Below are 27,683 nucleotides of genomic sequence, written 5' to 3' on the forward strand. Positions count from 1 at the left end.
ATAAGAAGTGGGACACCAGACCCCTTCCCCGATCCTTGCACAGAGAAGGGCCATAGGAGGACACAGAGAAGGAGCTAGCTGTCTGCAGCTCAGGAAGAGAGGTCTCACCAGAAACCAAATTTGCTGGCACCTTGAACATGGACTTCATTTCAAGTAAGATCCCTGGGGTTAATCAATACCAAGCTCCAGTTTTTAATTGTTTCCTATCCCGAGAATCTGTTAGCAAACAGCCTTAGCAAAACTTCTAAGCTTGCCTCTCGTCTGCTCTGCTTAAAAGCTTCCCCCAACGTTTGTCCAATGCCTTCCTAAGAGACGTTTTGCAAAGGGGACCAGGGAAGAACAGAGATGCTCTTCAGCTGAACGACAAGCATTTTGGGATCCAGGACAAGCATGGACCACAGTCCAGCTCATCTTGAAAGTTGGGCCCAGCTGGAGCCCCTGCTGTTTGAGACCAGAAGATGCTCAGTGATTCCTCTGGGATTATATCCACATGGCACAAATCCCCTCAGGCTTCTACAAAAATATGTTCTATCCAATTTCCAAACTCTCTACCTACAGATGTCCTCAAAGGGACTCCTCCAAGCCCTACAAGGTGCCCACAATGTACTTCACAGAGTCAAGTGCCCAACTTGATCCAAACAACGCGATGGTGTTTAGCCTGCCAGCGGCACTGTGCTGCCGAGTGGCGGTCCAGAGGGGGAAGAAGACACTGCAGTCAGTCCAGACTTCCTTTCCCACCCCTGCCTGGCTGCCCCTTCCTCCCGATCGGATCGCAGGCCCAGGAGGAGGGCTGTGCAGTCAGTGGGGAGAGGTACGCAGGCCTGGGCTGGGAGGAGGGCTGTGCAGTCAGTGGGGAGAGTTACGCAGGCCTGGGCTGGGAGGAGGGCTGTGCAGTCAGTGGGGAGAGGTACGCAGGCCTGGGCTGGGAGGAGGGCTGTGCAGTCAGTGGGGAGAGGTACGCAGGCCTGGGCTGGGAGGAGGGCTGTGCAGTCAGTGGGGAGAGGTACGCAGGCCTGGGCTGGGAGGAGGGCTGTGCAGTCAATGGGGAGAGGTACACAGGCCTGGGCTGGGAGGAGGGCTGTGCAGTCAGCAGGGAGAGGTACGGCGGCACTTGGGGGCATGAAGTAGGAACAAGCCAGGCCCTTATCTCCCAGCCTCCTCATCCAGCATCTGCCTTCCCGCCGCTCAGCCCGCTGCTCCGCTATCCCGAATCCAGAGTGCTGATTCATCTACTTAACTCCGAAGCAAGCTCAGAGTGGCTGTCACAGTTTGGTCATCTGTAACAGCAAAAAAGTCACTGAACCACCGAGAGCAGACGGCTGGGCTTTTAAACAGTCCCCCGTTTTGACGGCCGTGCCCACCCCCGTCTCCTCAATGCCCTCTAGCTCAGCCTCCGCGCCGGGTATAAATAGCTCTATCTTAGAGTGAAGGCTCCCGATGCAAAAGGTTAGCTCGCCCTCCATCTCTGGAAAACACTCCATTATCGCTGCATTTTTTATACAAGTAAAGCAGCTTCCCTACTGTGCACGGAGAGCTATTCGCCCTGGTACTATATAAATATTTGATGCCGGTCTTTTGGCAAAAGGCCACCTTAACACGCCAAGCTTATGATTTACAAGAAGGAAGTGGGGAAAGGAGATTTGCCCGATTATCCCCAGAGGTAAATTCTGTGAGGCAGCGGCTCTTCCCCTGTAGCCTCTGACACTTTAACACTCCGTCCAGCAAGCTAGCCCGCGGGCCCACCCGAGGTGCTATTCTTCCCCAACCTCTGGCAGGAAACGCACACACCATGACAAGTGGTCAACGCATGTGGTCTAGAAAAAATGTTACTGTGCTCCTTTTAAGCAGCTAGACGGGACTAAATTGTCCACACTGGGGCAGCTGGCATGACAGATCTCCTCGGCTCTCTGAAAGCCCTTCTTCCCATCAGGCCCTGCATGGTGCTCGTGGCACCACCTTGGTTCCAGGAATGGCATGCACCTGCTGCAGGGCCATCATTGCCCCTGTTGTCATACCGACCTCTAACCCCACCGCATATAATGACGGATCAACCAATCCCGGCTGATGGTGCCACGCTGCTTCCCAATCACACTGCAGCTGATCCGACAACAAAAAAGCAAGCCGGTCTGCTGCCTGTCCCCGTTTCTCCAGCCCTCGCTGCTGCTCTCGGCCTTCCTTCCTGCACTGAAGCAGTGAATAACCTAGGCTCCCCTTCAGTTACAGGAAGGGTTCGCCTGCAAGTCCAGCGCCATTGAACTGACGGAGGAAGACACGCTCCGAGTCATTGCCTGTGTGTGTAAGGCACCCGGCTGGGCACAGTTCATGGCTTCTCACTGAGCCAGTTACACGGGTTGATCACCTTGTGAAAATCCGCTGAGCTATATCCTTATGCCCTGTACAGTTTTCTATAGATGTGCTATGGTCCAAGAGAAAATGCACTTCATGCTATAAGTGAAACCTACATTATTCATTGGCTCCTCAGAGAGAGAAGCCATAACCTGGAACCACCAGGCCAAACGTTCTTGGAGATGGCAGTGTCCCAAGGGAGCGGCTACTAGAAGCAGCTGGAACTACCTCGCTCTCCCTCCCTTTCCATTCCCTCCACCCCTAGCTCTTCGAACAGGGCACACAGGGCCTGCCTGAGGGTTTGAAAGTACGTCTGTATAAAATATATGTCTCTACATGTATGTAACCTGAAATATGTGCATGTCTTTTACATGTACACTTTGCAAATATAAAGTCATGTACGTTGTGCTAGGCGTCAAAAAGAAAAAGGTGGTCTAAATACCAAAGGATACTTGGATTTAGATGCGGCTGGGGTATTGGGGAGAGGCCCCAGGAAGACAATCGTTTTCTGTCGTAAGTGCTTAATTTATCAAGATCTTGGAACTGAATTCCACTTAATGGGAAAGAGAGGCTAGAGAAGGTGAGAAACAGGTAAGATGAATATCCCCAAGAGGCCCTGGCCCACAAAACAGGACACTGTGCAGGAAAAGAGGCCAGGGTTATGTCAAACAGGCAGGTCATGCAGAACGACTCTTCTAAGTAAGTGGAAGAGCAGTGAGGACGTGGTCACCATGGGCAGTGCATGTCGTTGGCCTGCATTCTGGTTTGGACAACTCACTGCCAAGGCCATATCTGAGACCACTGAAGACATCTGAATATGGGCTGGGGAAAGGCGATACTGCCAGAAGGGGGAGGAGTGTGGGGCCGGGAGAGGTGAGGGCAGGGGCAGGGTCATGGTCAGGGGTGGGTAGGGCCAGCACAGGCCAAGGGCAGGGCAAGGAGAGGAAAGTGAGGACAGAGTAAGATGGGGACAAGGCAGGGTGAGGGTAGAATAACAGAAATGCAGAGCAAGGACAGGGCCGGGGGACACACATAGGGCCCGGGCAGGGCAAGGGGAGCTGGTGGTGGCAGCAGTAGCCTTGGTGGCCACGAGGCAGCAGGGATTCTGCTGGCCTGGACGCCCTGGGTGAGAAATCAGGTTCCCGGGTGGGCCTTCAGCTGGTGGGCAGCCAGCTCCGTCTCACCCTGACCCGACTCCTAGTACCTGCCGACTCCTCATCACAGCCAGCTCAGCAGAGGGTCTCCTCCCCGCCTCTTCCGCCCTCTAGAAGCGTTGATCCTGGCCTTTGTCCCACTGGCTGGAGTGTTTCTATGTGCCTGTCTGCTCTGCTGTCTGACCAGCCCGGGGATCCATCCACACTGCTGGCTGGCCACCCAGGTCTCGCTACTTCCCTGAGGGTGACCCTGGAGCTCCCCATCCTCCCCGAGGGCCACCTCGACTTCTCACCAACACAGCCACCTCTCTTCTCTCCTCCTCTATGTCCCTTTCCCCTGCCCACACCCTTCTTTCTCCCTGCTACCTCCTTGCCGGGACAATGACTTAATCGCTCTGCGCTTTCCTGTCCACAGCTGTATCGCAGGCATAACAACTGTGCCCCCTTCCCCGGGTTGTGGGGAATCAGTGAGTTGCTATGTTTGAACTGCTCAGAGTAGCAACAGCACAGGGTACCAGCGAGGTGCCAGCTGTCAGCATCATCACGCTTTGCTCTCACCTGGGCCTTAGCTTGCCAGGGTCTAAGGGCACAGCCTCCCCAGCCCAAGATACCTGATCCCTCTGAGGAGAGGAGCCCTGAACACCACGAACAGAAGCCCACATCTGAGGACCACGCGAGTCTTTCCATGTCCTGGGGAGCAGAGCCTCGAAAACAGAAGCTGGAATCTAAACTGCGTAACTCAGGCTGAAACATCGCCTTGTTTATGGGACAAAGTTCTCGTGAGTTCTGACTCTGTGGAAAATAATCTGGAGTACAAAGACCCATGGAGGAGTGAGACGGGTGCTTTTCCAGATGGCAAAGCGCTTAAAGATGTGCTTCCAGCTCTGCCAGGTCTATTTGTAAGGACACTAATTGTCTTCTTAGAAACAGGTTCCTTTTCTAATTAGGAATATCTTGCTTCTTTTTTTTTTTCTTTCCAATTCCGGGAAAAGAACATATGCATATGTCATCCCTGGCCAACGGAAACCTCAGGCTTTTCCAGAGCAGACACGCCCTAACCCACTGAGCATTATTCCCAAGTCACACTCTCCCTCCCGCCAAACACACAGGGTGAAACCGGGTTTGAATGTTGAGACGGCTTAAATGAATTCTGTTCTGAGAATTTTGCAGCCGTCCCCGCCACAGAGATGTGGCAGCCCTGCCTTGGAGATGCCACGGGCTCGGTGCAGGCTCTCACAGCTGCGCTCGCCAGGGGGAATTTCACCCTGTGTCTTCCAGGCCGGAAGGCTGGACTGGATGCAGCTAAAGCCCGCGGAGGACAGAACAGCATTTCCAACACCCCAGTCAAATCGGAAGGAAAGTCTGTGCGGCTGGACTCCGGGTTGAAGAATGGGGTGAGGAGTGGAGGAGACAGCCTCCACTGCCAAAGCCACAATGGCTAGAGAGACAATGAAGGGCACTGCGAACTTTCGAGGCGACCTCTTGGGTTGTTTGCCCCCGACGTGTGCGGGCAGGAAGGCCAAAGAGAAAAACCTCTCTTTGGACTCCCCAGCGCTCCTAAGGGGAAGGTTGCCAGTGGCTGTCTGTGTAGCTGCCACCTTCGGTGCCTCCCTGCAGCGTTAGGATGTGAGCACAGCTAACCATCAGTTTTTCCCAAGGAGAAACGCAAAACTGTGCACAGCCACAGGGAGCCTCCGGGAGCACCAAGAGGCGATGAAAGGAGCTGATGTGACCACAATCCAAGTTGGGAGATGGGGTGTCCCTGCAGGAAGCAGGAAGTGAAGAGTTCTCCCCAAGTGCTGATGAATCAGGGCTGTGAACATTTCCCCCAAGCCGACGCCACTGATGTTTTACAGTGCATCTCAGAACAGATGGTGACATTCTCTAGCTTCAGGGGACGTTGCAAGCCCCATGGAAAGCCGCCTTGTATACAGGGAGGGTACCGACCTTGCTGCCAGAGAACCGAACGGACTCTTCCTTAGTTATATCCATGCAATGGATACTCTAGCACTGTACTGTCCAATACACTAGCCACTAGGCACATACAGTCCTTGAAATTTATTGATTTTTTGGGGGGGGGGTAAACAGAGAGAGGAAGAGAAAGGGCTAGAGAGATAGAAACATTGATGAGAGAGGAACATCATTCATCGCCCCCACTGGGGATCAAGCCACAAACCGGGCATGTGCCCTGACTGGGAATTGAACCGGCAACCTCTTGGCTCCTGGGTTGACGCTCAACCACTGAGCAACACTGGCTGGACAGTCACTGAAATGTAAACGAATGAAAATGAAATTCTAAAATTCAATTCCTCAGCCCTCCTAGCCACATTTCAACAGGTCATTAGCCATGCGTGGCTCCCATACTGGAAAGCACAGGAATAGAATAGAAATAGAATATTCCCATCATGGCACGAAGTTCTGTTGGCCAGCGCTGCTCGGGATGTGTTCATAATGAACCAGTCACCTTTCTTCTGACATTCACCCACCACACAGGTGGCTGTCACCACTCTGCCAGCCGATGCCTGATGCTACTATGCCATCACATTAACTTAGCTATTGATATTTCTATAGTAACAAGGGATGGTGTCCAATGTTGAGATCTGTCTGTGCTGTAGTGTTCTAAGGCTTTGGATGACATATAGAAGGTACATCCAGAATGAAGACTGATGTTTCTTCTGTGTGTGTTTGCTGACATGCCAAATAATGTAAAATCCAACTCCATTCCTGACTTGGCTAACTCTCAGAGAGAAAACGACTCAACAACCCAGACACTACACTGTTGGTGTGTCTCCCCCCCGCCCCACCTCAACCCCCCATTTTGCTGGGATTAACAAATTCGGTGCAACATTTCACTTACCTGGGAATCCTGCTGATTGGCAGCCCTCGGGACCCACAGCGGCTGGCTTGTTGGCCCCACTCCCCAGTTGCCTTCCAGCTTGGATGCACCCTAGTGACTCAACTTGCCTTTGTGTTAACTCAAAAAACCCCTCCTAATTGCTTGACACACTTCCCCAGGTTGGGCAGACTTGCTATCTGCCTTCGAAAAGCTGACACCAGCAACGTTGCCACGCCATGCAACAAGCCCCAGAGATAACCCATCATTGGGGAGGGAGTCCTGAGTGCCACGAGACCCGGGAACAGCGCGTGTCCCCACGGAGCTTGCAGGAACCAGTCTGTTCCGTGCATGTCTCTGCTGCTAATTCCGAGGTGCTGCTACTGCTACTTCAAACCGTAAGAGTGTCTACAAACAATTCACACTCTCGGAGAGGCATGATCCCAGGGGGCAATTAACAAAACTGGGGGGAAATCTTTTTCAAAGCCTTGAAAAGCAACACAGACGGAGACCACCACCAGTGAAACAGAATCACGCCTGTCTCTGGCATTTTAGAAGAGACCTGGCTAGACGAGGTTTAGAGAGAGCAGAGGCGGTGGGCTTTATGGAAAACGCCTCAAGGCGTGTTCATGGGAAATCAAATGTTGCACGTTCATTAGCTGCAGTTTTCTGAGCGAAGCAGGCTCTGAAGATGGGCTCAGAGGACAAGAACGAGAAGGAGAGTTCTCCAGGGCCACCCGGGGGCTGTGGGTTCCATACCATTGACCAGGCCAAGGTAGAAGATGGCATTCACCAGCACGCCTCCTTTCCGGAAGTGGTCGCTCATGTGCTCCAGCCAGTTGGCATCCAAACCGCTCACTGCCTGGCCGTTCGTGGAGACCCGGAGAGGAATGGTGACCGTATAGTATTGCCGGCACTCCTGATGGCGCTTCGGTTTGTTGAAAAGGGCGAAGATCTCCATTTCTGTTGGGATTTGTAAAAGGGGCGGGGAGACAAGAGTTAGACAGTGATCATAGCTGCCTCCTTGGGTCTAGGGCAGTGGTTGGCAAACTGCGGCTCGGCAAACCGCGGCTCGCGAGCCACATGCGGCTCTTTGGCCCCTTGAGCGTGGCTCTTCCACAAAATATCGGCTCTTCCACAAAATACCGACTTCTGTACATGGGCCACGAAGTTTCAATCACACTGTACGTGTGCGCCCGCACGTGGTATTTTGTGGAAGAGCCACAGTCAAGGGGCCAAAGAGCCGCATGTGGCTCGCGAGCCACGGTTTGCCGACCACGGGTCTAGTGGAATCTCTCAGGAGCCTGAGAAATGACATCAGAGGTGAAATCTCGGCGAGGGAGCGCTGTTGGCAGATGATAAAACCCAATTCCAAGCAGTGAGTTAGGGCTGCCCTGAAAGTGACATGGCCTCATGAACTTCAAGTGGAGACTTAAGTTTTGAATCTGGCATATAACGTTATCTGGGATTATTCATTTGTGCAGTTAGGTGTTTGAGAGAAGGACCGAGTAGAGAGTCCGAGGAATTCACACAAAGATGTTTTGAAAGAAAAAGCAGACATACTTGGGCGAGAGCTGGTCTGAAGAAAAAAAAAAAAAAAGTCATCAATGTACACAGGCACCTAAAAGCAAAAATACTGCCGTAATTCCAGGAACCTTGTCCACCCCTCAACTCGCTATTTATAAACTGCAGTGGTGTTTCCTGGGGCTGAGCCCATAATACTTAATCAAGCACATCAAAAATACATCACTGATATGTAAAAATAAATACATTCCCGTAAATGAGGGTTCCTGCCCGGAGGGGAAGGTCTGCTCAGCCAGGCAGGAGACACTGGCAGGGGGGCGCTCGACTTCCTGCTCCCTCCTTTACAGCCCGGCTTTGCAAAAATCAATAGTCACCACCACGCGGCAGCCGACCCGCGCCCGCCGTACGTGCTGCCCGCCACGAGTGAGTGGTACCGGCCTCCGGAGCGAGTACCTGGAATTTCCATCCAAGTCCGAAGGTCTATTTTTGTGTTTCTCATGTAGTCAAGCAATCAGGGTTCTCCCAGCTTTAAAAAACCCTGCTTCCACAGGCGGGTCAGGAATATGCGTTGCTTTCCAAAAATATCTGTTTCAATAAGAAAATCCCTGCCCTTCTTTCAAAGAAATATTTTAAGGCCATAAACGGCAGCAAAAAAGAGAAATGTCACCCTCGGGCTCCCCGCAGGAGACACCTGGCCTACACCCACGCTCTGGGACGCTGTCGCGGGTCTGTCAGTGTTTCATAGTTTTTGCACGAGCCAAATAAACAGACTCACTTTCCTTTATTCAAATCAATGCATTGTCAAAGGAAACTCTGCTTCCAGATCCTAAGGGAAACAACTACCGCTTGCTATAAACAGGAGGGAACGATGAGGCACATTCACGCCAAATATGTCCATCCGTGTAGCATCTAAAATCACCTCACATAGGAATTGTATTCTGGACAAAGGAAGTCTTTTCACAGCCCCATCTGAGCCAGCATCAGCGGAGATCTCTGGGGAGCAGTGCTGGGCCATGAGCCTTTGTCATCAGCAAGAGTTAAGCTCCAGGGGTGAGGGGGGGCATTTCCTGCTATCCATTGGCTGGGACCAATTAGGAAAGGGAAGTGCCCATCTTCACAAGAGGACACCCGGATTTTAAACCAGCACCTCTGGCCTCTTCATCGGCCCCACTCCAAGTTACCTTCCTCAGCCCGCTCGCCTGACTCAGGAAGCTGTCCCAGCCAGTAAAAGCTTTCACACGAGAAAGTAGGTCTTGGTGTGCAAAACTGGCAACCACTACGCTATTTCGTGACTTTGAAACACACACTTGAGGGATGGGGTCATGCGAAGCAAGATTTGTCACGGAGGGGACCCAGGCAATGCATTGGGGCCGGGGGCGGGGACAGGATGTGAACTAGATCACCAGGCGTTTTCCAGCCCTAGGTGCCAGGGGTTCAAGTAAGACCCAAAGCTACAAAGGCAAGCGGCTAAGCAATGCTCAGATGAGTCCTTGACTTGATCTGGATTTCTTCAGAAGCAGAGCCTGCTAAGCCTTCGGGTGCAACTGGTTATTTGGGAAGTGATCCCAGGAAACAGAGTGAGGGGGCAGGGCTGGGAAATAGGGGAAGAGATGAGAGCCAATGAAGGGCGCATTAACTCGAGGGTTACCATTCGGATCGTACAGGCTCAGTTCCCCTGCGCTGCTGTGGGGAACACACCTCGATTGCCTTACCAAGGGGCAAGCCAGCCAGGGCCTTGATCCCCAGGGACCGAGGGCCACCCTTGAGGCATTCATCTGGGCATGCTGAGCCTGGGCCCATCCAGATTCCTGGAATTTGAGGCCATTCTAGGGGACAACTGCAGGCAGAGGCTGAGGAAGCTGTTCCCAGGTGACTCCAAGGTGGGCCAGAGCAACAGCCACCAGAGCCTGCTATCGTCAAGCACGAATGCATATGAATTAAAGAGCAATCCCAGCCTTTACACGGGAGGAGTGAGCGGGGAAGTTGAAAGTGGCCAAAATCCAAAACTATATGACAACACTTGATCACACAGGATTCCCCACACACGGCAAGACAGAAACACAACTCTCCCCAGTGCGAAACAGAAGAGAAAAAGGGGAAGGCAAAGTGAGAAGTGAGAGTGCGGGGTGGTGTGAAGGGAAGGTAGGGCCTATCACACATGGCGCGGTGGTCACGGGGCCCCCGTCTTCCCATCTGGACCCTCCCCCGTGCAGAGGACCGAGGCCAGAGACAGAAACACATTTGTCAGGAAGGAAAGGAAATGCTGTTGGAATCAAGAGCCTCCAAAGCATTCGTAGAAATGAAATATTGGGAGAAACCTGATTCAGATGCATAACCCTGTGGTCAACTCCGTCCCTCTGTCTCCTTGGCCACAGTCCTCTCTCCACTCATGTGGAAACCAGCCAAGAGAAACTGTCCCTGAATGACGTCCTTTGATGTTTTAATATTCTGATTCTCCAAAACACATCCTCACATGAGCAGGCACCAGGGAGTCCAGAAAGAAGCCCCACGTTTGTTTAAAGTTTCTCAGCTGCTCTGTGACTCACGCATGACCCCAGCTGGAAGACTTTTCCAGACATTGGACAGAAAGTCCCAGAGGAGGGCGGGGGGAGGGAAAGGCACTGTTTCTGAGAATGGCTAAAGACCGGGCCTGGCAGAACCCTGAAGAAGCATCAAGACTGTCTTATTGTGCCTGGCTGGCGTGGCTCAGTGGTTGAGCTTCAACCCAGGAACCAAGAAATCACTGTTTTGATTCTCCGTCAGGGCACATGTCTGGGTTGTGGGGCTCGATCCCCACTAGGGGCATGCGGAAGGCAGCTGCTCGATGATATTCCTTTCTCATGTCATCGGTGCTCCTATCTCTCTATCTCTCTCCTTTCCTCTCTATAAATCAATAAAAACATGTTAAAAAAACAAAGACCATGTTGTATTTCTATTTCTATCTTGCTGTCTTTCTCTTTCCCCCTTGTGCTGTTCCGATCCTCTGTGACCAGGTGTGTCCCTGTAATATGACCTAAGCCAGATAATTCGGGAAGCTGGGGGAGCAAGAGGGGGTGTGGGCTCGCGGGGTGCTGCCAGTCTGAGAGCAGCCCACTCTGGCCTTGCTGAGCACCTGGGGAGCAGGGAGGAGGCAGATGTCCAGGCCGGAGGCCTGCACCAGGCAGTGGGACCTTAGGTATGTGGCGGAAGCCTCAGCCTGTCTGCAGGCAAAGCCCCAGAGAGGCGGTGACTGGCAGGCAGCAGCGGGGCCAGCTGGGTCCTGGTGCTCCAGGAGTCCTCCAGGCTGGAGGGAAGAGAGAGCTCAGAGTCTGGCTTAAGGCACAGGCTTCCAAGGGCTAGACTGGGAGGAGGAGGCTGGTGAGATAGCTGGATAGGAAGAAACAAGTGGGAGTCACACTTGGCCTGGTAGCTGGACTGAGTGGGGGCCACGGTCTGCTGAGGTTATGAGCAGGGGGAGCTAAGCCGAAAGGTTTGCATTGGGAAGGCAGGGCTGTGGGCACCATGGTGGGAAGAGATGGCGGGGGCTTTGGGCCTGTCCAGATTCCTCAACCTGGGAAAAGGCTGCTTCAGGCTTTGATCAGGCTCGGGCACTAACGGCAGGCACCTCTGTTTGCCAGGGCAAAGTGTGGGCACCACTGCATGCACAGCACGCCAGGGGAACCCGCTGGTAAGAATAACAGCAGCCACAGGCACACACACTGTATTGACAAGGCCTTTCGCCTTCACCAGCCCATGTGACTCTCCCAGTCTCCATCGGTTCTGTGCCCAGAAACCTTAAGTGGATCCCCCAGAAATCACAAGCTGGTAAGTGGCAAAGCCAAGAGCCTTTCCAACCCCGAGCCTGGGCTGTTTCCCAAATCTAACAAGAGGCTAATGTCATCAGTGCACAGAAGGCGGGAGCTGAGGACTGCGGGTGGGAGCTCAATAGCTGTTTGCTAATGGGCTGAGTGAAAGGCCAGAAAGATGGTGGCAGGTGGCAGATGTGGGGGGGGGGGGGGAGGGGGAGGACCACAGGGTAGAACTATCCTGGGGGCACAGGGAAGGGAGGGGCCAATATCAGAAAAGCCAGACTCAGGAGGGTACCCCCTCTCTCTCGTCTCACAACGAGCTGCCGGCCAAGGAGGGTTACTGACTACAATCCCCTCAGCTGAGACGTGCCATGGAGACCCTGGCCCAGGTTTCTGCCTGGCACTGTAAGCTTTTGCGTGGGCACAGGGGGAGAAGGGCAATGCTTTGAAGACATTATATTATTTTCGTGACAGTGGGAACAATTTCAATTTGCATGAACCTGTCTGGCCTCCTGTTTCTGCGACTGACGTTGCAGCAACAGAGACATGGAGGGAAGGACAAGACGGGGAACGCTGGAGGCCAGGAGAGAAGTGGCAGGTGGACATCAGCGACGCCTTCCTTACCTTTCCCTGCCCTGGCCTTCCCACCCGGCCTGCTTATTCCAAAGGAAGAACACAAGCTCCCTATGGCCGGAGATGCCTCACAAGGGGCCTGGTCTTCTGAGCAGAGCTGCCTGGGGCGGAGGAGCGTGAGAGGAAAGGGGAAGCGTCCTGGAGCAGCCGGGCATGGGGCTGTCCCTGCGCCAGCTCAGGTGATCTCTGCACAGCGAGGCCATCAGACCAACAGGAAATTCCCCGGACCAGAAAATAAAAGTCAATGAGCAGGAAGAAAACCACATGATGGGCCTTGGAGGGGGCCAAGGGGGCACATGGCATAACCTCTGGACCAGAGCCGCTGTTCCCTGGAGCCTGTGGGGGTGAGGCGGGGGCAACAGCTCTGTTTCTGATGGAGAACGCGCTGGCAAGCCCTATCTGAGCAGCCCCGGCCTCGACTGGCTCCCCTAGGCCTCCTATAAAGGAAATAAATTAACTGAGGAGAAAGAGGGGGAAGGAGGGAGACTCCCTCGGGACTTTTTTTAATTGTCTTGCTGTGATTGCCTATTTAAGCCCACCTGGCAGGAGGAGGAGTAAAAACACTTCACCCTCCTTAGGGGGCCCTGAGAGGAAGGCAAGCTGAAAGCTGAGCAAGCAGCGGAGAGGGGAAGCCGGTGGGGGTGTTTGGGGGGGGGTGCAAGGAAAAGAGTTCCCAGGACGAAGATTGGGAGAGAGGCTGCGGCGAGATGAGGGCCACGACCAACGCGGACAGGGTCCCTGGACATCTGGCCTTCAAGCAGGCCGACTGCTGAAGCTATGAGATAAAATTGAACTCCACGAGGGCATGGAAGGTGACTTTGCTCATCTGTGAAATGGGCACAATCACAGCGTCTTCTGTCATACAGTTGCCATGAGATGCCATCTAGAGGACACACAGGAAGAACTGAGACCACTTAGAGCAGCGGTTCTCAACCTGTGGGTCGAGACCCCTTCGGCGGCCGAACGACCCTTTCACAGGGGTTGCCTAAGACCATCCTGCATATCAGATATTTACATTACGATTCTTAAGAGTAGCAACATTACAGTTATGAAGTAGCAATGAAAATAATTTTATGGTTGGGTCACAACATGAGGAACTGTATTTAAAGGGCCAGAAGGTTGAGAACCACTGACTTAGAGGGCCATCACCATTGTGACTGTGTCTGTCCATCTACCACAAGGCCGTGCACGGGCACTAGTAACCCCTGTGTGTTCATTCTCTGCTGAAAAAACACATTTATTCCACAAAAAGAGGAAAAGGATGACAGTGAGCTGTCTACATTTCAGGGACCTGTGGCCTCCTGAGCAGAGAGGTAAGAGCCAGCCTCATGTATAGACAACAGACAGGTGCCCACGTAGTGAGATGGGGGGGAGAGGTGCTAGAACACCCTGCACAGCTAACATGAACCCGGATTCCCCGGCAGGAACTAGCGTTCTAGTGGAGAATAGGGACTTGAGGAGATGGGACACAGACCAGGACACGCTGGTGCTCAGGGGTCCCTGGGTGTTCTATGACCGGGGAGTCTTCGGGTCAGGGAGGTGAACTGTCACAGGCAGCAGGAGGCACCTGGGGGAAGGTGGATCCTAGGACAAACCGCCCCAATGACCTCTCCCTGGGGTCAAACACGGAAGGCAGGACGTCTGGAAAAAATCTTGGGGGAGGTGGATTCTGGAACAGGAAATATCTGAAACCCCTGAGGGGAACCTCCGTATTCACTGTCTCCTTTCTCAAAGCCAGGGTTCCATTCAGAGCAGCCCGTACCCCAATACTAACAGCTCACACTTAGTCAAGCAGTGGCAAGTGTTTCAAATGTGCATCTCATTTAACCTTCCATCAACGAACTATTGTTCTAGCCCTATTTTCCAGGGTAAGACACGGAAGCACAGAGGGTATGTTGGCCAAGACTGCCTAGCTAGAAGGTAGTGGCCTGGCACGGAAAGAGACTCCAGGTTCCTAACCACGGTGCCACCTGCCTCTCCACAGCTCCTGCCCCTCACCTCCCGAGCTCCTGGACTGTAGAGAAGGGCTCCAAGGGGTTCAGAGCGCGCACACACCCAGCCCACCCGCAATGAGCGGATGGAGGTTTCTGGAATGCGACTTGGACGTTCATTAGGAGGCACACACAGGGTCTCAATGTGCTCTCGGCTACTCTGGAGGGAGCAGAAGTCTACCTCGAACAGTGAAAAATCCCACAAAGAGCTCTACTGCAGTACCTAATAGGGACCTGGGCCTCGAATCCACAGAAATCCTAATATATCCAAGAACTGAGGCAGCGCCAATCCCTCTCCCTCTGAAGCAACTTGGCATAGAAGTCCCCGGAATGAATCATCCCACAGTGTTCTTTTCAGGAAGTACTGGCATAACAACCCCCTCTCCCCCCCACCACCAACACGCACACAATACTTCACCTTCTTTTCGATTCTCGAAGCACGAACTACTCTTCATCATTTATTTAAGGCTAATCTCAAGAATTAGTAAATAAATAATAACATTAACCAGGGAGATGGTCCAGAAAGGAGAAAGAGAAAGGCCTCCTAAGCCTTGGGGTCGCCTCCTGTCAGTCTCGTTACTGATTCACCTTCCAAAGACCAGAAGAGGCCACCCGGCTCATATAAGTACCTGGCTCTCAGGAAATGGCTAGATGCGAGGTTTCCTGGAGAAGGAAGAGGAAAGGGGATTGTGGGGAAACAGAGAGAAATAGTACTGTCTATAAACTGAGGGCCCCAGTACATCTTGTGAGCCTATTAGGATATTACACAGGAAAAGACCAAGGAGAGAGGTGAACTGGGATGGTGGCTAGGCCTGCCTGGGTTCACATGCCAGACCTGCCAAAACCCAGCCTGGACAAAGATGTACTCTCTAAACCTCAGTTTCCTCTGCTGTAAAATGGGCCATACTAGAGCTCACCCAAATCCTGGAGCTATCGGGAGAATTAAGAGATCAGTCATATAAAATGCTTATTGGCACAGGGCCTGGTACACAGGCAGTAAGTAGTAAAACACGTCGGCTTCTACATTGTTGTGCTGTTGTTTGAAATCCCCAACCTAAAGTGCATGCTCTAATGGCCGTTATTAGGTGATTAAGGGGATTCACATATTGGCCAAGTGTTCTCTGCGTGGTGCCGATCTGTCCACTAAACTCCCCGAAATCCGGTTGTTTCCAGCCTAGGGAGTTGAGTCACCAATTTCCCGCACAATGTGTCCTCAACTGGCTCTCTTGATTTCTTTCTTTAGGCAGATATTCAAAACAAGTGAACCCAAAATGGAGCCTCCGCTTTGCATGGGAGCCGGCACGTTAGCACTTCCTGTGGGTACAGGGGGTAACTCAAGGGCAGTGCAAGAGCACATGGGTGAAATAACTCAAGTGTGAGAATCCACTTCAAACGTGCCATTTTGGGGCAACTGCGAGTCCATTTCATGTGGTTCTGCTCCCCCCGGAAGTCACAGCTTCAGTAAGTCCACAGTCCAGAGGCCCAGAAAAGCACTTGATAAATTTTTTCCTGTTTGATGGATGGCCCTCTCTACATTCTCGTTCCATTTCTTTTCCATAAAATGCCATGCGGATTCCTGAGAAGCTGTTAGCCTCTCTTCCCTCGCGCCAATAGGCCCTGTGCTGACATACTTACTTCCCGAGAGCGGTTCCCCAGGCACTTCGGACAGGTCCCCGTCCGGCCCATCCAGAGTCTTGGAAAAGTCTGCACCGTCCCCCTCCTCCAAAGGCAAGCTGGGCCGCTTGGCGGTGATGGGTGTCTCCCCTCCTGGGCCCTGGTTGGGCTCGGGGCTTCCATCCGCCCCTGCTGGAGCACCTGGGTTCTTCTTGTCCCCACCCCCCACCGGGGGGCTGCTGCCTGCTGAGTTCACAGGGCAGCGGTACTGAGGGATGACACTCACGAATTTCAGGCCCCGACTGGCAGCCTCCTGGACCTGTGTGGCAAACAGAATGAAGAGAACCATGTGAATGGGATCCTCTGCCAAAGAGGGACACAGGAAACATCCAAAACGCCTCAACATGAAACCGAGGGAGCTGGCAGAGGCACCGTGTCTAGGCAGTACACGCACCCCAGCCCTGGCCTGACTGGGGGCGGAGAGCATGGGCCTTGTTTTTTTTCTAGCCACGGGGAAACACAGCATTGAGCTGCGAAGAGCTGGGATGACCTGTCTTTGAAACACTGTATTATTAGTTTTGCTTTTTTTTTTTTTTTTTTCCTAAGAGGCTAGGAAAGGGTCTAAAAAGGATGAGCTGAAACAAAGAGAGTTTGAAAGAGGAAGTTCATTTGGTAAGAGTTTATTTTTTCATCTTTTTTTTTTTTCTTCTCTGATGAATCACCTACTTCCTGCCAACCAGGCTACTGTATAATCCAGTATGTCTACATAAGTACACACGAACTACCTGATGACATTTTATGAACCAAAGAGCTTCCTCTTTTAAACAGTTGTTTTGGCAGCGAAGGGCAGAGATGGGGAACATCAGCACTGTGGGAGAGCAGATGCCCACGTTCCCACAAGAGGGGACACCTGCTTGGGGGTGCTGCTGGTCCCCGGTGAAGCTGGAGGAGCCAGAGACCATGCCAGGCACACAGGTGCTGCTCGGGCAGATGTATGATTCTGCAGGCCATGGTTCACACCATCCATTCTAGGTAATGGGTAAGTTCCTTCTCACTTCCTGAGCCCATAAGTGGGGGCCTGATGGCCACAAAGAGTACTATGGCATTTTAACTCTCCTCTCCCTAAAAAAATCCCCCCAGACAATTGAACGTAGTAGTCATAAGTGAAAAACAAAACAAAACAAACCATAAAAGTAATAGCCTAATAAAATCAAAGCAAAAGCCAGCCAAAACTAGAAGATGAACTTTAAGGGGACTTTCTGGGCAAGGATGCTCCAATAAATCAGAGGTAGAGACCTCAAAATTGTGTTGTTTTAGTCACCAATCCCTAAGTAGATGACCTCAGAAAATCCTGGGACCTCTGCAGTGAACATCTCCATTTGAGAATTAGTAAGAAATCCAGCATGGAGTCTCTCTCTCTGAGGGAGGAGCAAGCCGAGGCAGCCGTCCTCAGATGAACCACCCTCACTTTAAGCAGAAGGTCATTTTAGTTCAATACCACACATTCTAGAAGACAATTTAGGGAAGACGCAAACATGCAGTCCAGTCTTGTCTATAAAGTCTAGCCTGTGCTGGACCCAACAATAGTAATAGTAGTAATTGCCACTTACTGCAGACCTACTATGTGCCAGGCACTGCATTGGGCACTTTACATAAATTGTTTTGTTTGAAGGATTTGCTAGGAGTTCACTAAATGGGAGAAGGGCAATGTAGATAGAGAGAAGGAAGGATTACCATGGGCAAAGGCTTGGTGGTGTACAACATCCTGATGTATTCAAGAAACTTCTCAAAATATTAGTGGAACATGACATGAGAAGCCAGGAATGCCCTGAAGTGAGGTTGAACTGGAAGCCACAAGGGCCATATCACGGATGCCAACAAAGGCTCTTACTTCACCCTGCAGGCCAGAATACCCCCGACTTTCCCACTAAGGGATCTCCAAGAGCAAAGAACAGTGGGGGGTATGAGAGCAAATGCCAAGATTTCCTTGCTCATCTTCTATCTTAAACATTAACGAACATTCTGTATCCTGAGCTACAGTTCTACACAGTATCAAAACTTTAAAAAATATCCCAACCCAAGCCTTCCAGGGAAGTTCATGTCTCAGGAATATGAACCATTTTTCTACATAAATCTTTGTCTGCAGGACTGCGTACTTTCTTTGGGTGGACTCCTGGAAGTGGAATTAGGAGACTGACGTGCTACCTACTGCACTAACGAGGCACCTTGGAAGTGGAATTAATGGGTTAAGGCAAGCATGTCAAACGCAAAGGCTAACACAGGCCAAATAAACGAGGCATGCGGCCTGTGGGCCGCGAGTTTGACATGCTTGGGTTAAGGGATAGTAACTTAACAAAGGCTTGATAAGGCTGCCAAACTGTTTACCAGAAAGGGTGAGTAGTCCTTCTTAGCCAGGAGAACTGCATTTAGATTTTATAAAGACCACTGTTTGCCTAGACCCTGGGGGCCTTGACACTTCTGGCTTCCTACCTTACTCTAGTACGGGCACCTTCTTTTCTCTTTCTCCTAAAGTCATTTGACTGTTTGTCAATCTGAGCCCTGTTTGTTTCCCATTCACTCATTTGTTCACTCATAACTGTTACTGAGCAAGGCTCACGTGCATGATAATGGTGAGGATTAGGTAGTGTTTAGCAGGATTCGTCCTCAGCCACCAGCTCTTACCACTCTACACTCCCCATGGTCACCTCCTGTCATCACTGGGTTTAACCACTAGGCATATGTTAATTATTCCCAAATTCGAACCCCACAGCCCTAATTTTTCTCTGGGGTTCAGACATACATGGCTGGTGATCACAGCTGACAGGGTCCAACAAAGACCTCATCTCTTCAAACTGGCATCTTCCTTAGCTCTTCCCTTTCTCGAATCCCATGTATACACTCACCACATCCTGCCAGATTTATCGCTCTGTGTTTCAGGAATCCCTCCCCCTTTCTCCTTATATCTGAGATCACTTCATTTAGGGGCTCAACAGCTGGTGTTGGACACCACTGTTACTTCAAGCTACACCAGGTGTTCACGAGCACAGCGTCAAATGAGCATGGAGATCAAACCAAGGCCCTCATCACCTTGGTTACGAAATTCCCCACAAAATTTCCCTAACAACTGTGGCTTCTTAAAACAACTGTTAACACTGTACAACATCTACTCAGAACTTTAACGTGCATTATTCTAGGCCTCAAAATAACACCTTACAGAAGAGGAAATTGGTCAAGCATCGCAGGGCTAATCACAGGTAATGCTCAGGTACGACTCTGGGTCTCCTAAGTCCACCCTGAAGCTCCTTCAACAATACCACTCTTTCCACTTCATATAATCCAGCCTGTGCCAAGACGCCCAGCTAGATACTATTTTAAACTGAAATACACTCTCGCCCACCTTCTCGTTTCTGCTGCATTTCGTAAGCACCCCACCCACAAAACTTAAGGGAGTGATAATTGCTGGTGTAGGCACCAAATATTAAATAATACCACTTTTGATGGATCCAAGACTTCATTCAATTGCTCTATAATGAGTAAGAACAAATTTGATGGTAACTATATTTTCTAAACCTAAAATCAGAAATCTCATGATTTTTTTTAAAAAAGATTTTTTTTAAAAAAAATATTATTTCTATACAAAGTCTCAATGCATCGTAAAAAATAATCACCTTTGGATATGTATTTGAAGGATCATTTTTATTAAAAATAACAACAGAATATTTGGATAGTCCCAGAAAATCTAGAACATACTGCCTGCTACTTTACTTTCAAAATGAATACCATGTTGCAAATGGTAAGTGTACATGTATACCAGTCTGGCACACTTACTTGAGTTTTAGAGTACATATACCAGTCAGGGTGAAACCAGTTAGGGAGAAATGAGACATGGGGTGGGTTTAGTAAAAATGAAAGCTAATATAACATAGAAAAAGGAGCAGAAAAGGCTCCTGCTGACAGGAACTGGAATACCTACAGGTCATATTAGATGATGTAGGTGAAGGGTCAGAGACAGTGTAATACCCTTGCGTCTGAATCCAATGATGAAGGCATCATGGTTAATTTTATGTGTCAACTTGGCTAAATTATGGTGACTAATGGTTTGGTCAACACTAGTCTAGATGTTGCTGTGAAGGTATTTTTCAGCTGTGATTAACATCTACTCTCCAGTGACTTTAAGTAAAGCAGACCACTCTCATAATGTGGATGGGCGAGGCCGCAATCAATTGAAGGTATTATGAGCAAAGACTGAAGTTCTCCAAAGAAGAAGGAATTTTGCATGTAGACAACAGCATAGAAAAGCTACCTGAGTCTTCAACCTTCAGAGTCAAGACTGCAACATCACTCTTACCTGAATCTCTAGCCTGCAAGATGCCCCTACAGATTTTTGGACTTGCTACCTGGCAATTCCTTAAAATACATCAATTTCAAACTCAATCTCTCGATAGATGATAGATAGATAGATGGATAGATAGATAGACAGATGCAGTCATCCCTCAGCTTCTGTGGGGAATTGATTTCAGGACCCTTGTGGATAACAAAAATCCATGGATACTCAAGTCCTTTATATAAAGTGATATAACAATTGCATATAACCTATGCACCACCTCTCAGGAACTTTAAATAATCTCTAGATTACTTATTATGATACCTAACACAATGTAAGTGCTATGTAAATAGCTGTTATACTGTATTGTTCAGGGAGTAATGATTCCAAAAAGTCTGCACATTTTAGTACAGATGCGACCATTGTAGGCCCAAGTACATAGTACACATCAGCCACAACGTAACATCTTTCCCCTGAATATTTTCCATCTGCGGTTGGTTGACGCTGCAGGTGTGGGATCTGCAGATATGGAAGGCCTATTGTAATCCTATTAGTTCTGTTTCTCTGGGGAACTCTGACTACACAGGAGGAAAGCAGGTAAAGGGAGTGAGATAGCACCGGGCAGGCTGATGGAGGTCTCTAAATCTAACCCTGACTTGGTGTGAAACGAAGAGAAGGCCATGAGCTCTCATAAGGCAGTGAGAGAGAGCATGTGCTCCAAACAGAAACAAGTCCCCTAAGACTTAATCTGGTATCGATTCGAGGTCCCAGGGGGGAGGCTGAGGGGTAGCAAGAGAGCTGACAACTGTCACTGTTGTTGAGGGGAATTTCCTCACCACGTTTTGAGGTGGGGAAGTTAAATCTTTAATTAGTAGATTTCCTATCTCCAAGGTGTAGCCAGTTTCTAACTTCATGATAAACTTAATGGAATCCTTATAACTAATGAGCTAATTAATGCTGGCAATCAGAAACTTACCGACTTTTCACAACTACAGGGCTGTGCTGCCCATTGTGGTAGTCATCAGCCAAGTGTGGCTGTTAAATTCCAATAAAATTTAAAAATCAATTTCTCAGCCACACTCGCCACATTTCCAGTGCTCAGTAGCTAGTGACAAGTGACTAGTGCCTATGGTACTGGACAATGCCGAAAAAGAACATTTAAATCATCACAGAAAGTTCTATTGGATAGTGCTGTTGTAAAGCACTAGAGTCCCAGCACACGAAATCATGCGTGGGCAGGGTCCCTAGGCCTAGCCTGCGATCAGGGCCATCTTCCGTCCGCTTGCCAGTCTCCAGTACCGCCCCGCTGCCACCCACCCCAGTTCCCCGTGGCTCCTGTTCGCCATGATCAGAGTCTGTGGGCCGTGGTGAGGGGCCAAGAGGTTGGCCATTCTGCCCGCTTGGCAGTCCCCAGTCCCACTCCACTGCCGACACCCACCCAGGTTCCCCGTGGTTCCCCCTTCACCATCTGGCGATCGGAGCCTGTGGGCCGGGGGGAGGGACCGAGAGGTGGTCAATGTACCTCATAGCGACTGGTCGATTGGTCGTTCTGGTTGTTACGCTATTATGGTCTCTGGCCTTTTGATTATATAGGATAATTTATAATAATAAAAGGGTAATATGCTTATTAGACCAGATGCCCTTCTGGGCGTTGTTCTGGATGTCCTTCTGGACGATGCTGGGGCCGGAGGGAAGCATCCTGGGTCCAAGGTGCCTGCCCGGGCGCCTGTCGGCGGCCAGAGGGAAGCCGGTGTCAGCAGCCAGGGGAAGGAAGGCCTACTCTTGCACGAATTTTCGTGCATTGGGCCTCTAGTAAAACATAAAATACTGAGCAATAGAAACAGTTTTCAACAATGATTTCAGAGACATAAAATACAAGGTAAAGACCAAGACTCACACACATCCCAAGTATACCCTAGACCACTCTGACCCTCCCTCATAACTCTCTTGGGTCACCGTCTATGATGGCTGACATTTAAAGGTGTTTGCGGATCCATGACATGTACAAAGAACCCACAAACAGAGGCATGTACTGTGTGCCAAGAAGAGGCACAAAAATGCTGTTCTGGGTTGCACAGCTACATGTGAGTCTTTGCGGTGAATATATTATCATATGCACACAACCCATCCCATCTTTTATCACCTAAACTCTTGTACAGCTTTCTGAAAAAGGAAGGTTCAAAAATAACACCGGTTTTAGCTCAAGTCTGAAGCTGCCTTTAGTTCTGACGTGTTAACACTTAGCTTCAGGAACTGAAAGCTTTACCAAGCACGGCTGGGTGTTTAGCTCCATTATGGAGCCCCAAGGAAAGAACATGTGGACTATCTGGTGCAGTGGTTTTCTCTTTTAATGACTGACAGGTCTTGGAGTGAGCCCTGGACAAGGAGTCTGAGACCTACAGCTTTGGATCCAGCTCTGCCACTCACTAGCTATGTTGTTAGTCAATGATTGATTTATGTAAGCCTCAGTTTCCTCATCCATAAAATGGGGATAATATCCATTCATTCATTCCATAACTGTTTTCTCAATACCTACTAGAGGAAACTAATAGTGAGCCCAACAGGCACTATCCCTGGCCTCTTGGATTTTGTATGTGTTGGTCTAACTCAAGGGTAGCTGAGAAACTGAAGAGTTAATGTGGTCCATCCTTCTCAAACTGTCCAAGCTCAGTTTGAGGGATGCCACTTGGCAGGGCTCAGGTTTTGGGGAAGAGGTATTCTTTATTCTCCTCTGCCATTAGGGGTTATTTGGAGTTCAGGAAATGCTGAAAGAATTGAGAAACCTGTAAACTCCCTTGAAAACAAAAGGAAGAGGAGGGGTCCATTGTTCTGGCGGGAGTAGAGAGTGAACCCATCCTTTGGTGGCTCTGTTCAAGGCAGGCATTTCTGATAAAATAAGTCTTATTTGCCCTCATACTCTGTGTTAATTGACTCAGTTCTTTCACTTAGATTGTGCCTATAATTTCATGATTCGGTAAAATGGAGGGCAGAGTAGTTAGAAATAAATAGGACTGCCCAAAGATCTTCAACTAGCCCTCTGTGCCCTCTGAGAACCAACCCGTGTCAACAGCCTAAGTAAAAAATGCACACAAAGTGATCAAGGAAGGGAAGGTCTATCTGTGAAGAACGACCTAGCGGTACCTGAAGGAGCACCCAACTGGCCAGCAGGGTAGGGCCAGAGCTGGACCTTAGGAAGACCTGGAACCAGCATCTCCAGCACTGTCAGAAAATTTCTCCAAGTTATGTCCCACTTTTTATTTATTTATTTGTTAGCATCATTCTTCTTATCTAAAAACAAGTTCCGCCATGTTGCAGAAAATATGGCCATTGTCAACTTCTGAGTATTTGCTTACAGCTTAGCTACTGAAGATAGAATGTCCTCAACTTCCTGATTACTCACAGTAAAAAGATCCCAGGGAAGGCCTCTGATTGGCCCAACTTAGGTCAGGTGTCCACACCTGGGCCAATCAGTTCTGACCAAGGGCAGGGTGGCTCCCATGGAAACCATACAGATGCACTGTGGCAACAAAGCAGCTCTGAAGAAGAGGAATTTTAGGACAAAACAAATATTTAAATAGCTCCCATTCATTATGTCATATGAAATAAAATCTGAATTCTTTTCAGTACTCACATGTACTCAAATGAAGAAGAGAATACAACCCAAGTATTATATAAGGCAACTGACATTTAAGCCAAATAAAACCAAGCAAATAAATCCTTATCATCATGTTTATATACAGGGGCAGGCAAAAGGAGGTTTACAGTTGTGAGTACATGGAAGTTTATTCTTGTATTATTATTAATTATTGTATTGTTTTCCATATGAACACCTGTAAACCTACATTTGCTCACCCCTATATTTTGGTCAAAGTGCTTCCTGCCTCAGTGCTTAGGTTATTTTGTCTGTAGACACAACACACAGCAGTCTACTACTTCACACAGGGTATCTTTGCATGTCTCCAAATGGCAGGTCTGCTAAAAAAATTCCTGCCCCCCAACATTATTGAAATATAACTGAAGACAGTTTTTAAAGACTATTTCTGGAATCGCTGTCCAACCCCCGGCCATTTCACTACACAGAGCACTGTGCCGCAACAGATACAAACCTAGACCAGGAGGGGCACAATGGAAAGAGTCAACACGCTGGAGCAGACGAGTGTCCCCTCTGGCAGATGTTCCCTGACCCTGCAAATCCCTAATCTCTCTCACTGGAAGCCCATCAGGACAATTTAGCATAAATGTGGTTGCCTGGGCTCAGATCAGGACCCTGGAGCAAAAGCAAAGACCTCTGCCCAAGAGAGCTGGCATTTTCCACTAAGGGGGAAAAATGTACAGGAGAATCTGCCTTTGCCCACAAGTCTGCAGGAACCCCAAGCTCCCACTGATGCCAGTGCACAACCACAGAGGAAATGGATAAGTCAAATCTCAAAGCATCATGCGAGCAAAGCACTTAAAGGGACTTTCTTCACAGTCTCGTGGGAAAGTCACAGAATGTGCGCTGGACCTCCCGGGGTGTTGTTTCGTGGCTTCCTAGGTCCATGGTGAGTAAAACAACCTCACCCACAGGTGAAGTCTCTGTATACGGAAATGGCGTGAGGGAAGGACTCCCATAAGGCTAGCAAAGGTGAAGTGGTAAGCAAGTGTCATCTGTTAAGCAAAGAAGAGCAAATTTCAATGTGCCTGCACCAAAAATCCACGATCACAATAATTTACATTTACTGCGAGTTTACCCTGTGCCAAATATTGTTTTAAGGGCTTTACATGGATTAACTCATTTAATCCTTATAATAACAACATACGTAGGTACTCTTTTTTTTATGTAATCCTCACATGAGGATATGTTTTATTAATTTTTAAAAAGAGAAGAAGGAAGGGAAGGAGGAGGGAGGAACAGAGGGAGGGAGGGAGGGAGGGAGGGAGGGAGGGAGGGAGGGAAGGAGGGAGGGAGGGAGGGAGGAAGGAAGGGGAGAGAGAGAGAGATCATCAATGTGAGAAAGAAACATTGATCAGTTGCCTCCCATATGTATCCTGAGTAGGGATTGAACCTACAACCTCTTTTGGTGAGGGCTGACTCTCCCACCAACTGAGCCACCTGGCCAGGGCTAGGTATTCTTTTCATCCCCGTGTTACAGATTAGAAAACTGAGGCAGAGAGGTTGCAAAGCGTGCCCAAGTCCACACAGCTAGCAGTAAATGGCAGCTAGGAGTCAAACCTAGCAGGCTGGGCCCAGCACTGTATTCACTATACTCTGTGCTGTTCTGTGAGATACCTGGGCTAGATCTTGAAGACTGTTGAATCTTCGGAGCCTGGACTTTTTGTTCTGTACGCATTGAGATGCTACCATGGTTTCTGAGCAACAGTGAGGCCTATCCCAAAGGAAATTCATCCGTCTGCAGGATTTGGTCTGAATCCCAGTGAGAGACGGCGATGGTAACAGAAGTGAACAGAGTGGAGGCCGAGGGAGTGGTTGGAGGCCTGGGGTGACTGCAGAACTCGTGGGAAAGGTCAGAAGGCGCCTCCCTCGTCATGGGCAGGGAGGTGGGAGGTAGATGGAGACCAAAAGTAGAGGCAGCAAGCAGTCTGCGGACTGCAAGGCGATGTACCGCAGGACTCTGGCGTGTTAAACTATGGGTAGGCAACCGATCGTCCAAACAAGGGCACTTTTCAAAGCAAAAGGTGAAACTGTTAATAGTTATGCTGTGAGCACAGGCCTGAGCTAGAACTGTCCACGCAAACGGAGACATAGGGTCCCCCAGTTACGCGTGACCAGCAGTGAAAGCCGCTTTACAAAGAATAAGCAGATGACTGTCCTTTCTCGTCCTTCCCTGTCCAGTATGTGATCCGCTTCTTCCATCGCGTTCCTGCTAACACATCCTGGGCTTTCTCTGCCTGGTCCCTCCCACGAGTGTCAAACCCATCCCATCCACTCAAGCTCTCAAGAAGGCTCCAGGCCTCCCATCAGTGGACACTGTGCTGACCTCCCATCCACCCTAGGCAGCTACCGCGTCCTCCCCGTTGGGGTGTCCTACCCCATACCTGCCCACGCCTCTCCACCTTCACAGCCTTGTTTTCTTCGACATACAATTTGGTTCCCACTCGGGGACCTTAGCACTCGCAGCAACCTCTGTTTGCGATGCTGTTCCACTGAATGTCCCATGACCGGCTTCTCCTTGCTACCTGGGTCCCCTCTGCCCATGCACGGCCTTCTCGAAATCCCAGTCTAAAAACGGTCACCTGGCCAGCTTCAGCGTCTCTTTGTTTGATTTTCACCATATCACTTACACCACTTTTTAAAAATAGTAGCTTATTGTCTGTCTTTCCCAGGTGGATGAGATCCCTGTGAGGCTAGGGACCTTGTCTATTTCTTCTCTGCTATGTCCCCAGCATCTGAAACAGTTCCTGATAACCTAGGAGGTACTCAATATATGTTGAAAAAGGAATGAGTGGGTAGGAGGTTAAATCGGCAGAATCTGAAGTTACTTCTCAGTAGAAACTTCTACGAGTCTATTAACTCCCGTCATCTGGGGCCAGTAATGTTTTGCAAATATACCCATGTGACATTTTGAAAATCTGCACATCATTTGCTACTTGTATCATTTTTAACAGAGAAGAAAACAGGCCCAGAGAAATGAAGGGATCGCAGGTCCCGGGTACATCTCAAGAAAGCAACACTGTTAAAATAAAGTTAGTTGCAGCCCCTGGGTTCTCCGTCCCTCTCATAACAAACCAGGTCAATCTTCCCCTCAGGAAAAAGGAAAGCTGCAGCAACAAACCATTGGTTAACATCAGTCTTTCTTATCCAGGTAAAAATATTCATCACTGGGCCTTCTTTCATAAAGGTTCTACTTACTACCTAAGATAAGACAGTGCATTCCACCACCCCCCTCCAAAAAAAAAAAAAAAAAAAAGATGAAGAAACGAAAAGAAAGAAGGAAAAATAAAACCCAGCTAGAATCCAAATCCTGACTCTGCTGAGGTTGACAACCCCAATTTCACACTTTGATCATACCAGTGACCCTGGAATCACAAGCTGGGAGCAAAGAACCTCAAGGGTTTGTGAAGACGCCTGTGAATGTTCTGAAAAGCCAGTCTGAGAGTCTTCATGGAACTCAAATCTCAGCACCACAGCTAAATGACTGAGGGAAGAACATAAATTTGAAGAACTTTAACCAGGAGCAGATGTTCCCCTTCACACCACACTGCTTTAAACATCCAGACCCGTGACTTCTTTTTCCCACCATCCCCTGATTTACATAGGCTTCCAGAACAATAATGAAAGGCACTTTAACAAAATGTTGTGATGGTGCGGTCGGACCCGTGCGATCCAAGTTTTAACCTTGGTTAAAGAAAAAAAAACGAAAAAAAAAACTTTTCTATTCCCACAACTCCAGACCAACAAAAATATAGCGCGGTCCTAACGGCATTTGAAACTCCCATGGTAAACAGAGCAGTTCAACTAAGCACTTGGGGGTGGTT

General features: G+C 49.6%; 1 protein-coding gene across 1 annotated transcript in view; it reads right to left on the minus strand.

Annotated features, from left to right (window-relative positions):
• The window catches only part of RFTN1 (raftlin, lipid raft linker 1), a 175,570-nt gene that overhangs the window by 38,057 nt on the left and 109,830 nt on the right, over positions 1–27,683 (minus strand). Inside the window, exons 5-6 of the mRNA XM_059664045.1 lie at positions 15,905–16,202; positions 7,093–7,296 (exon numbers count right to left, since the gene is read on the minus strand). Coding sequence (XP_059520028.1) covers positions 7,093–7,296; positions 15,905–16,202 — 502 coding nt within the window. The remainder of the gene's footprint in view (positions 1–7,092; positions 7,297–15,904; positions 16,203–27,683) is intronic.

This window comes from Myotis daubentonii, chromosome 14 (genome assembly GCF_963259705.1).
Source record: "Myotis daubentonii chromosome 14, mMyoDau2.1, whole genome shotgun sequence".
Classification (NCBI taxonomy): Eukaryota; Metazoa; Chordata; class Mammalia; order Chiroptera; family Vespertilionidae; genus Myotis; species Myotis daubentonii.